Source organism: Erinaceus europaeus, chromosome 2 (genome assembly GCF_950295315.1).
Source record: "Erinaceus europaeus chromosome 2, mEriEur2.1, whole genome shotgun sequence".
In the NCBI taxonomy this organism is placed as follows: Eukaryota; Metazoa; Chordata; class Mammalia; order Eulipotyphla; family Erinaceidae; genus Erinaceus; species Erinaceus europaeus.
This window is the reverse complement of record NC_080163.1, coordinates 9,480,868-9,492,755: the sequence shown is the minus strand read 5'-3', so window position 1 is coordinate 9,492,755 and position 11,888 is coordinate 9,480,868. Positions and strand designations below refer to the sequence as shown.

Below are 11,888 nucleotides of genomic sequence, written 5' to 3'. Positions count from 1 at the left end.
CACTTGCTAAATAAAACTTGAGTTTTATTTGAGTTCAGATTCACCCTCCAACAGAGTGTGTCGTATTCTGTTCTCCCCTGCGCCGACTCCTAACCCCCCCCCCAGTCTCTTTGGGGACTCTGCTCCTTCCTGCTGCTCTTCCGCTGTCGCAGGTGGTGCCCAGAACAGGGACATGAAGGAAGACCGACCAGGTAAGACGACTATCAGAATCATATCTTCTCTGTCAGGATAAGGACCCCGCAGGTTAAGGAAGCTGCTGTCCCTCCACTTAGAAGAAAAGAAAGAGCGGTTTCATAGGAAGCGGGAAGCTAAGAGAAGAATTAGAATGGGGCAGGAGTGCTCAAACAATGAGGAGCTCTTCCTCTCTGCACTGCAGCAGATGCTGATGGGCAGAGGAATCAAGATACCCCATAAGCAATTAAGACAGTTCCTAGCCTTTATTAAGAAGAGTAGCCCCTGGTTCCCTAAAGAGGGGACCTTGTCTCTTTAAGACTGGAAAAAGGTAGGAAAAGAAGTAGGGAGTTATTTGGGACAGATCCTCAAGAAATGACAGTCCCATATAACAAAGCTCAAGTAGATACATTATATCAGTTGGAAGATGACTGGGTAATCTCTCTTTCAGGATTTACAGGATTTCTGGGATATCATTATCCTAGCCACCCTCTGATTAAATTTGCAAAAGAAACAGACTTAATTTTCCCTAGAATTTGCACAGAAAATTTATGACAAACCTTGAGAGAATTAAAAGAATTGATCAGGCCAAAGAGATTTGTTGCTGCTCTGATACTAGGCATCACAGCACTAATTGCTCTGGTCACTTCTGTTGCAGTTTCCTCATTGGCTTTGGTAAATCAAGTAAATACTGCTCACTATGTTAATCAATTATCTCAAAATATTTCTTATAGCCTAGCAGTACAGCACACTATAGATAGAAAACTAGATACAAAACTGAGTGCTTTAGAAGATGTGGTCTTAACACTGGGTCAAGAACTGCAAAACATTAAATATCAGCTTCTGACTCGATGCCCCTCCAACTACAAAGCTCTGTGTGTGACTCCTTTACCTTATAACCAATCTCTCCCATGGAATAAAACAAATTAAATAAAAAAGAGGGAGATGCAGCGCCCCATGCCTTGAGCCCCTGTGGAGCTTGACAAGGTCAGCTGCCATGGCCATGAGGATGATAGACTTTAAGGAAGCTGCATCCCTGGAATGGGCTAGGATGCTGCAAAGGGCTGATAATAGAGCTAGCTGTAGTAGCTTGGGAACCTGGTAACTTTCCAGAAGCAGCCCCTATGCATGATAAATCCCCTAAGACTAGAAGATGGCACCGCACACACAAACACACAAATGTCCAGAGAAAAACAAATAGTGCTGCATGTACAGTACAGAGCAGGAACTATGATTCGAGGCAAAACCCCAAACCCCGATGCTTATCTTTTGCTTTCATATCGTACCAATGTTTATGTAACTGTGAAACTGTATAAAAACAGAAGTTCTAATCAGGTAAAATTGAGTTAAGTTTTTAAGAGAGTTTTATGTCTGAATGGACCAAAAAAAATGTTCTGGTTTAAACCTTTTCACTTTAAAACTTGTTAAGAGATTCTTTAGATCTTACTCATGAGTTACTTTCGCTTTCACAGTGACTTGTTACTTCTGATATAGTTGTTACTGAGATAACTCCCCTATTTAGAAAAATTACAAAAATTACTATCAAATAATTGGCTTTTGAGAGAATAGATCTACTTGGCAAACTTTAATTAGTTCTTTTAAAGAGTCAGGCTCACATCCTCCATAGCCTTGGCTGCTGCCACTGCCTTCTCCACCACACCCCCATGAGGGTGAGAGAGAGAGAGAGAGAAAAGTGGCAAAAAAGAGGACGGAGGGGAGAAAATTCCTTTACAGCCTTTGCTTCAGTTTCTCATCACTGGGACCAAAAAAGCACCATTAACAAACCCCTGGTTAAATATAAAGGTTTGCTGATAGACAATTTGTGTGCTTTTGAAAAACAAAAAGGGGGAGACAGGACCACAGACTCCACATAATATCCTTAATAGAGCACTCTTTACCATTAATATTTTTAATTTGGATGCACAAAGTGAAATCTGCCAGTGACAGGTTCTGGAAAACCATAACTAACAGTGGATATGCACTGGCTAAATGGAAAGACCCCATGACAGGGTCCTAGAAAGGACCAGATCCCGTCCTCATATGGGGACGAGGACATGTCTGTGTTTTCTCCCGTTCAGATAATGAAGCCCGCTGGCTACCAGAAAGGTGCGTCCAGCAAGTGGAAGAAAAGGAGACAGAATGCCTGAGAATGGAGGAACCTGAGAGAGATGGTGACTGGCATGGAAAAGGTGACATTCTGCTAAACACATAAGATGGGAACAGAACACTCATTTTGATTTTGAAGAGATTAGCTCCGATGTGCCCATTTGCCTTCATACCAACAATGACACTAATGTTACTGGGTGTTTGGAACTTCAAAGGACCTGAGGATACCTCCACCCCTGCCACAAAGCAGCACACTTGACAGATACAGCAGGCGATCCAACAAAAGACTTCATCAACTCCCTCTAATTTAAATAGTAACAAAAAGATTTTGTAGATTTTTAAATTGATGATGTTGAGATACAAAAGATTTAGTGATGCTTAGAGTAAATTTTCTGTTATTCCCTTTCCTCCTTGTACTAAGTTTTTAAGAGAGATAATCGTACTTGAGAGTGTGTAGATAAAACTAAAAGAATGTTACAGTAAGGTGAAAGTAAAAAGAAAACTAAAGTGAAATTAGAAAGAGGCTGGTAAATGAGGTTTGATGTAAATAAGATGTGTGGGTAAAAGTAAGTGAACTTGTGTGGGTAAAAGTAAGTGATTGTGTGGGTAAGAGTAAGTGATTGTGTGGGTAAGAGTAAGTGACTGTGTGGGTAAGAGTAAGTGAACTTGTTGGCTGAGGGTTGGTAAACTTTCATATGTGCAGGAGTTGGCCAGGGAGGAGTCCCCATGCTTTGCAGCAGAGGATTTCTTTAGATGGGTTAAGATGGGTTAAAAAAAGAAAAGCTGTAAGATTTAGAAGATGTGTGGGTAAAAGTAAGTGAACTTGTGTGGGTAAGAGTAAGTGATTGTGTGGGTAAGAGTAAGTGAATTTTCATTAGCTGGAGGTTGGTAAACTTTCATATGTGTGGGAGTTGGCCAGAGAAGAGTCTACATGCTTTGCAGCAGATTTCTTTAAATGGGTTAAGATAAAATCATTTCACTTAATCCTATAAATTGGATCCATTATCTTATCATGATTGGAACTGTTACTCTAGTACTAATTCTTGTTCTCTGTTCCCCAGTCATCCTCAGATTCCTGTTGAGATCCAGTAAGCTTCTAACTTGGTACAAGTTTTTTCTTCACAAGTAAATGATTACAGCTATGTCAAGCCTTCACATGAAGAACCAACTGCTCATACAGAATCTCCAAAACAATCTAGACCCCTGTGATCCCAGGGACTGAACGTGGGACTTCATGCTTGAGAATTCAGTGCTCTATCCACAATCTTACCATCTCCCAGACCACTCAGAATTCTGCAGTGATCCTTCATAGGGGCTGAGTGGCAAAATGCTTGGTAGAGCACACATGTTACCATGTGTAAGGACCTGGGTTCAAGCCCCTCATCCCTACCTGCTTAGGGGTTGGGGGAAGGGAGGAGCAGAGAAGCTTCATTAGCAGTGATACAACTTTCTCTTTCACTCTTTTCTCTCTCCCATCTCAATTCTCTCTCTCTTTTGTTGTTTTGTTTTGTTTTTGTGCCAGAGCCCTGCTCAGCTCTTGCTTATGGTGGTGCTTGAGATTGAACCTGGGATCTCGGAGCCTCAGGCATGAGTATCTCTATGCAGAACCATTATGCTATCTCCCAGCCCTCAATTTCTCTTTCTCTATAAAACAGATAAATAATACAAATTCTCAGTGGGGAAGCAATTACAGAAGCCAGACCTTCCACCTTCTGCACCACACAATGACTTTGGGTTCCTATTCCCAGAGAGATAAAGAATAGGAAAGCTATCAGGGGAGGGGAGGGGATACAGAGTTCTGGTGGTGGGAATTGTGTGGAGTTGTACCCCTCTTATCCTATGGTTTTGTTAATGTCTCCTTTTTAAAATAAATTTTAAAAATTAAGAAAATAATTGTTGGGCATTACACCAGCTCCCCCCTGCTCTATTGCTTGATGCTGTGGTCTATTAACATAATCATTGTTTTGTCTGAGACCCACCCTGCCTGCAGGGCATTGGTTTAATCCCCACTGGTCAGATGGAATCTTGCTACTTTCTCTCTCTTTCCTTTTCCCCACCCCCTATTCTTCCCATTTCCTTTTCTGGCCTGGCACTTCCACTCCGTAAGGTATAAAGGCAGTTCTTTTCTGATCAATAAAGGCAGCATTGCACTGCGTTCCCGCTCAGCCATGAGAGTTCCTGGTTCCTCTCCCGTGTCGCTGAGTAAACAGCAGCCTAGGCTGGCTCTGGTCGAATTCTGTCCAATCCAGAGAGCACGTGCCCGGGAAGAAACACCCTCAGGCTAGCCTGGCAAATAATAATAATATAAATTCTCCATATTTCAATAGAGATGTGCACAAATGTAGTTTGAAGCCTTATTAACTCTTCACCACTGAGTTGTTAACCTCTAGTCATTCTTGTTTGATCTTTCATTAGTGGTACTAATGGTTTATGCATCTCACCAGAGCCCTGCTCACCTCTGTCTGTGGATGGGGCTAGCAATCAGATCTGGGATCTTTTACAGGAAAGCCCTCTGCACAACTGCTGGTATCTCCCCAGCTCTATAGGCTGTCTAACTCACTGAGCCAGAGATCATTTGACTTCTTTTCATTTCTTTCCTTTTGTCTTTGTGAACCTGAAACTATGCATGATGTCACCACTGCTAGGCTGACATTTAGATGGACAGGAGGAAAGAGCATGGTGTCAGAGCTCCCTGGGAGCCGAGGCCCTCCCACATGTCCAGCCTGGACTCAAAGGTGGGCTGGGCTGATGCCAGAGGGCATGCACTCCCTCGTGCATCATCTGTCTGATCTGATGCAAAACCTTCTGGGACTGCCTCACTACAATGACCATGAGCCTTTTATTTCTTTCAATTTCAGATAGAGACAGAGATGAAGACTTATGGGGAGACAGCATCATGGTTATGCAAAAGCCTGTCAAGCTTGAGGGTCTGAGGTCCCAGGTTTGATCTCCAGAACTACCATAAGCCAGAACTGACCTGTGTCCTGGAAAAGAAAGAGAGGGAGACTTAGAGCAAGAAGAAGAAATAGCACAGAACCACTTCACTGTTCATGGCACCGTGTGCTGCTAGGGGTTCAAACCCAAGTTCTTTGAGAAAGCAAACTGTATGTTCTGCTGGTTGAGCCCAGTGTGAGCCCCCCCCTTTTCTCTCCTCCAGGTTAGCACTGGGATTTGATACCAGTACTACAAATCCACTGCTCCTGGATATCCTGTTTATTGTACAGGTCAGAAAGAACTTGAGAGAGGAGAGGGAGAGAGAGAGGGAGAGAGAAAGATGGACACCTGCATATTTGCTTTACCTCTTGTGAAGTTGCGGGGGGGGGTCCTTGAGCTTAGCTGAATGTGCTACCACCTGGCCCCAAGCCTTTTTTTTCAATTATTTTTATTAGTATTTATTTTCCCTTGTTATTTTTGTTATTGTTTTGTCATTTGGATAGGACAGAGAGAAATGGAGAGAGGAGGGGAAGACAGAGGGGGAGAGAAAGACAGACACCTGCAGACCTGCTTCACTGCCTGTAAAATGACTCCCCTGAAGGTGGGGAGCTGGGGGTTCAAACCTGGATCCTTAGTCGGTCCTACACTTCGCGCCATGATTGCTTAACCTGCTGCGCTACCACTCAGCCCCCTGCACTGGCTCTTGATATGTGACTGATTCCTGCTCGCTCCTGGAAATCAGGTGTGTGACAGTGGCACAACCTGGAGACATTTATGTGTAAAAGATGATGTTTTGGGGAGTCAAGTGGTAGCTCAGCGGGTTAAGCGCAGGTGGTACAAAGCTTAAGGATCTGGGTTCTAGCCCCCAGATCCCCACCCGCAGGGGAGTCACTTCACAAGTGGTGAAGCAGGTCTGCAAATATCTTTGTCTCCCCCTCTCCTCTCTCCATTTTTCTTTGTCCTATCCAACACTGATGACATCAATAACAACAACAATAACCACAACAACAATGAAAAACAAGGGCAATAAAAGAGAAAATTAATTATCTTTTTTTTTTAAAAAAAAGATGATGTTTATCATCATCTTGTTTATCATCATGTTTATCAGGGTTATCGCTGGGGCTCGGTGCCTGCACTAGGAATCCACTGCTCCTGGAGGCCATTTCCCCCATTTTGTTGCCCTTGTTGTTATTGTTGTTATTGTTTGATAGGACAAAGAGAAATGGAGAGAGGAGAGGAAGACAGAGAGGGGGAGAGAAGGATAGACACCTGCAGACCTGCTTCACTGCCTGTGAAGTGACCCCCCTGCAGGTGGGGAGCTGAAGGCTTGAACTGGGTTCCTTAAGCAGGTCTTTGAGCTTTGTACCATGTGCGTTTAACCTGCTGCACTACCGCTGGGACCAAGAATGGTGTTCTGAAGTCTCTCTTTCAATTCCCTCACTACCCCCTATGAAATCAAGCAAATCTATTATTTATTTATTTATTTATTTATTTATTTAGCCAGAGCTCTTAACAGCTCTGCTGATGGTGGTGTGGGGGATTGACCCTGGAACTTCAGAGCCTCAGGCACAGGAGTCTCTTTGTAGAACCATTATGCTGTCTTCTAAAGAGCCTGGGATGCGACGGACTGCTACAGTGGAAGAGCAGCAGGAAGGATCAGGGAACTCTGAAGGCGACCACCAGGATGGGTCAGGAGTCGGCGCAGGGGAGAACAGAATACACTGCACTCTGTTGGAGGGTGAATCTGAACTCAATTTTTATTCAGCCAGTGAGAACTTATATATCTTTCAGCCTTACATAAACAATATCTGAAACAGAAAGTAAAGCTCATTTCTTGATTAGATGGCCTTGCGGTTTTATACAATAATGTCGTACTTTATGGGGTGATGCATTTCTGAGTAATAGGTTTAGCAGATAGTATTTTACGTAGAATTTTAACATATTTCATAAGAGGAGGTAAGTATTATTAAGAATTTTTCCTAAAACTTTATGTATTTGATGACCCATAACTTTGTCTACCTCATTTCTTGTTCATCTGTATCTAATCTGGGAACAGGGGCTGTTTGTTGTCCCTGATTACACAGCATCATTACCATGTACATAATGAAAACAATAATCAGAGTTTCCAATTTAGATCTGCTCGGGATGCCAAGGCTCACTCCCAGAATTCTTCTTCCTTTGAGAGTTTTCTTGGGTGCTGACCCTGTCAGACCCATCGTTCTGGATTTGAGTAGGGCGTGGCACTGGGAGGTAGCTTACCTTTTAGAATTGTGAATTTTACCACATGCAAGGACCCCAGTTTGGACCCCCAGCCACCTTCGCAACACCGTGCAAAGGGGAAGCTTCTTGAGAGGTAGACCCTTACTGTGGAGACTCTCCTCTCTCAGCCTCCATGCTAAAGACAAAAGAAAAAAGCCAAAGTCTGCCAAGAGTAATGGAATCAACTCCGGTATCAGTGGCATTTGTGGACCAGGCCTTAGGGAAACAGGATGGATGTGAAGACACTAGGAGATTTCTCGGCAGTCTCACCTACAGTGTAGGGGGTGGGAGGAGGGGGGTCGTTCTTTCCCCATGTTCTGTGCCTCTAGGCTGGAGTTGTGCAGTGAGAAAGCTCTGCTTGTCCAGCCTGGGGTCCTGAGTTCTGCCTGTGAGAAGTGGTTAGGTCTTCTCTTCAAAAGAACATGAATAGAGCAACCGTTTAGTACAAAAAATTCTTCTTATAAATTGTTGTCTATGACCACCTGTGGCCAGTAGTTTTGTACTCTTTAGGTGAGCTCCTTGCAGTGCTTGCTAATCCTCCAGCAGAGACCCTCCAACTCTCTCCCTCCTTTCCTTATCTAGGCAATAGGGAGACTGTGAGCTCTGCAGTCCAGCTCCAGGGTGGAGGAGACAGTTCTGCATCAGGTATAAAAGATGGGAAAAGGTTGAGGGGGGTGTGCTGTTGCCTGACAGTCATTGTTGGTGGCACTACCTTTTGGAAAAGTGTTGTATGCTTTACATTGGGTTGTTCTAGTTCTCCCCCGCCAAGAGAATTGGATCAGTCCTGCTAGTTTCGCGGGCCAGCCTGGCCCCACCCCTAGGAACCCCCGCCAGAGTTCGAGAGTTCCAGAGTTGCAGAGTTAGAGAGAGTTCTTGGCGCTGCCACGAGAAAGAGGCAGCAGAGTTCTGTTTGGTGATTAGTTTGGTTTAGTTTATGAATCGTTGTTCCTGAATAAAGAAATACAGCTTCCCTGCCCAGCCATGTGTCCTTGAGTCTCTGTTACCCGCCCATGAAGCTAGCCCGGCCAGCTGGAGCCTCCGAATTTTAACAACAAATGGCGCCCACATGGACCTGACCTACACATCTCTCAGATAAGTAAAGACAACTTGGCTACCTATGTACTATGGCCTTCTCTTCTGCTTGTGAAGAGATCTCCAAAGGCCTCTGCTCTTTCTTCACGAGACTGTTTTGCTGTTTCTGGAACATTTATCTCTGGACCACTTTGTGGTTTCCACTCACTCTGGCGAACTCAGAACAGCCAGCGGGAATAGCCAGCGGGTGGGAGGCGAGGCATGGAGCTGCTGTTTCCACCTGGTTAAACAGCCAGCCAGCCGGTTGCACCCAGACAACCCTGCGCACCGCACCTGCAACCCCGCAGCCCGCAGGAGGCTGATGCCAGCAAGCAGGAGCCCGATGCCACCACACAGGAGCCCGATGTCAACACGCAGGAGCCCGATGCCAACACGAAGGAGCCCGATGCCACCACACAGGAGCCCAATGCCAGCACGCAGGCCAGCCCACAAGAGCTGGCTCTCCACCGCGTGGCACAGGGCACTGGACGTGTGATCCCTCCACACTGCTCGGCAACTGCAAGCAGGGCAGCAGACATGGCATGGCCATGGGGCAGGGCCGTGGCCGCCTATCATGGCCGCCACCCCTGAGCACCTAGGCCCATGCCTTCTACAATGCTGGCCCGCCCGCCCTCTTGCTATGAATTCTGGAACGATCCCGGACCTCCCGGACCCCTGGGCTCCCCGCCGAAACTGGGCACATGAGATCTCCAGCTGCCGGTCCGGTCTGAAGGCAGACAATCTGTAGTACACAGAGATTTGTGCAGAGATCGCAACCTGCAATTCCTAGAAGTGAAGCTGCATGGGAAGCCACCTCCGGATGGTGAACCCCCCTCAACAACTAAGACAGTACATATCTAAATTCGTGTTTAAAATGACATGTCTTCGTAACAAAGGTTTCTCTCCTTGTGTATTAATGACCATGTTTATGTGTATGTTTAAAGTTTGGTAAACACTAACTTTAAGGCTAAATTCTTACTAGTGAAAGTTAAATGAAAAAGATTTTCAACGTAATTCTCATAAAGATAAAATTAACTTACATTTAAAGTCTGAGGTAAAAATTAGTTAACAATCAATATATTTTAACTAAGTTGGTCTAAACAAAAGGTTAAATAGACTTGTTGATATGTAAAACTCTCCATTACCTTCTCTATTAGAAATGGTAGATCGCACAATGGCTATGCTAATTATTCTCATGTCTGAGGTTTCCTTTCCTGAGCACACCTAGGGTGTGGCTCCATCTTGAATGGGTGTAACAAAAGGTTAAAAAGACATTGTTGATATGTAAAAGTCTCAAATTCCTTCTCTATTAGACCATTAGACTGTGCTGTGGATATGCTAATAACAAGTTTTGTTTCATAGTAAGTAAATTGCAGCCAGCTGCCTTTGGGACTCTAGGCCGTTCCCCACCCCCATACAAATGTCCATCGAGACAAGTACGCCCCCCAGAGGCAAGAAATGTTTTTTTAAGCTGATAAAGTTTTGCCCACAGAGGCAAAAAAGGCCCCCTCAGGCCTTCCCTTGGCAGCACACTTGTTCTTGTTACTTGCTTACATGTTTCTCCATGTTTGTGCCAGTTTCTTTTTTTAAAATGCCTGTATGATATATGTTTCTGTTCACCCCACACCCTTGATACTGTAGTCATTTAGTTAAAAAGAAAAGGGGGAATTGTTGTATGCTTTACATTGGGTTGTTCTAGTTCTCCCCCGCCAAGAGAATTAGATCAGTCCTGCTAGTTTCGTGGGCCAGCTTGTGATGATAACATTAACTATGCATTATCTTTTTGAACCCTAAGACAGCAGGAGCCTCACATCTCCACTAGAGAGCCTATATTTCCCCCAGTCCTAGAACTTTAGGATAGGGCCTACTTTCCCACATGCCTCTCCCAATCCATAACAAATAATACTGCATCTGCCGATTGCAACCTAATCAACGCAACGATTGCCACCTCAACATGCTTCAGCTCAGACTGTGTCCAGAGACTTCAGGTGTGGAATGACAACCCTTCAGCTTCATTACTCTGGTGAGACCTTTCCTTTCACAGTATTCTCTAATTCCATCTCAGGTGGTTCACTTTCTAACAAAGTCTCAAAATCTAGATATAGACCTGGTTCTGTGAGAGAGAGCATATGTTCACACTTATCCATAAACTAGTGCAAGATATATACCTGAAAGCAGAAGTACATTAGAGTTTGCAGTGAGTACCCCCCTAACACTTCCTCTCCACTATTCCAACCTTTGGGTCCATGATTGCTCAACAGTTTGTTTGGCTTTGTATGTTAACTCTCTTTTCAGCCACCAGGTTCCAGATGCCATCAGGATGCTGGCCAGGCTTCCTTGGACTGAAGACCCCACCAATGTGTCCTGGAGCTCAGCTTCCCCAGAGACCCACCCTACTAGGGAAAGAGAGAGGCAGACTGGGAGTATGGACTGACCAATCAATGCCCATGTTCAGCGGGGAAGCAATTACAGAAGCCAGACCTTCCACCTTCTGCATCCCACAATGACCCTGGGTCTATGCTCCCAAAGGGATAGAAAATGGGAAAGCTATCAGGTGAGGGGATGGGATATGGATATTGGGTGGTGGGAATTGTGTGCAGTTGTACACCTTCTATCCTATGGTTTTGTTAATCTATCCTTTCTTAAATAAAAAATTTAAAAAAGCCTAGACCAGGGAGAACAGAAGCAACTGGTGGTACCGCCATATACAAGACGCTGAGTATTATACAGCAAACTCTAAAAAGGGACTTTTCAAAGTTAACCCAATTACCAAATAATGTGATGATAACAATAACTATCCATTGTCTTCTTGATCCCTAAGATAACAGGAACCTCACATTTCCTGCTTCAGTTCAGACTGTGTCCAGAGACTTCAGGTGTGGAATGACAACCCTTCAGCTTCATCACTCGGGTGAGACCTTTCCTTTCATAGTATTCTCTAACTCCATTCCAGGTGGTCCACTCCCCAATAAAGTCCTCAAACCTAGATATAGATCAGGTCCCCTGAAATAGAGCATATGTTCACACGTTTCCGTAAACCATGATAAAATATACACCTGAAAGCAGACGTACACAAGAGTCTGCAGAGAGTACCCCCCAACACTTTATCTGCACTATTCCAGGCTTTAAGTCCATGATTATTCAATTTGTTTGGCTTTGTATGTTAACTCTCTTTTCAGCCACCAGGTTCCAGATGCCAGCATGATGCCAACCAGACTTCCCTGGACTGATGACCCCACAAATGTGTCCTGGGGCCCCGCTTCTCCAGAGACCTACCCTACTAGGGAAAGAGAGAGGCAGGCTGGGAGTACGGATTGATCAGACAATGCCCATGTTCAGCATGGAAG

General features: G+C 44.7%; 1 protein-coding gene across 1 annotated transcript in view; it reads left to right on the top strand.

The window, feature by feature from the left end:
- Positions 1–6,828: 6,828 nt before the first annotated feature.
- The window catches only part of LOC132532742 (vomeronasal type-1 receptor 4-like), a 33,726-nt gene continuing 28,666 nt past the window's right edge, over positions 6,829–11,888 (top strand). Inside the window, exon 1 of the mRNA XM_060171222.1 lies at positions 6,829–6,899. Coding sequence (XP_060027205.1) covers positions 6,829–6,899 — 71 coding nt within the window. The remainder of the gene's footprint in view (positions 6,900–11,888) is intronic.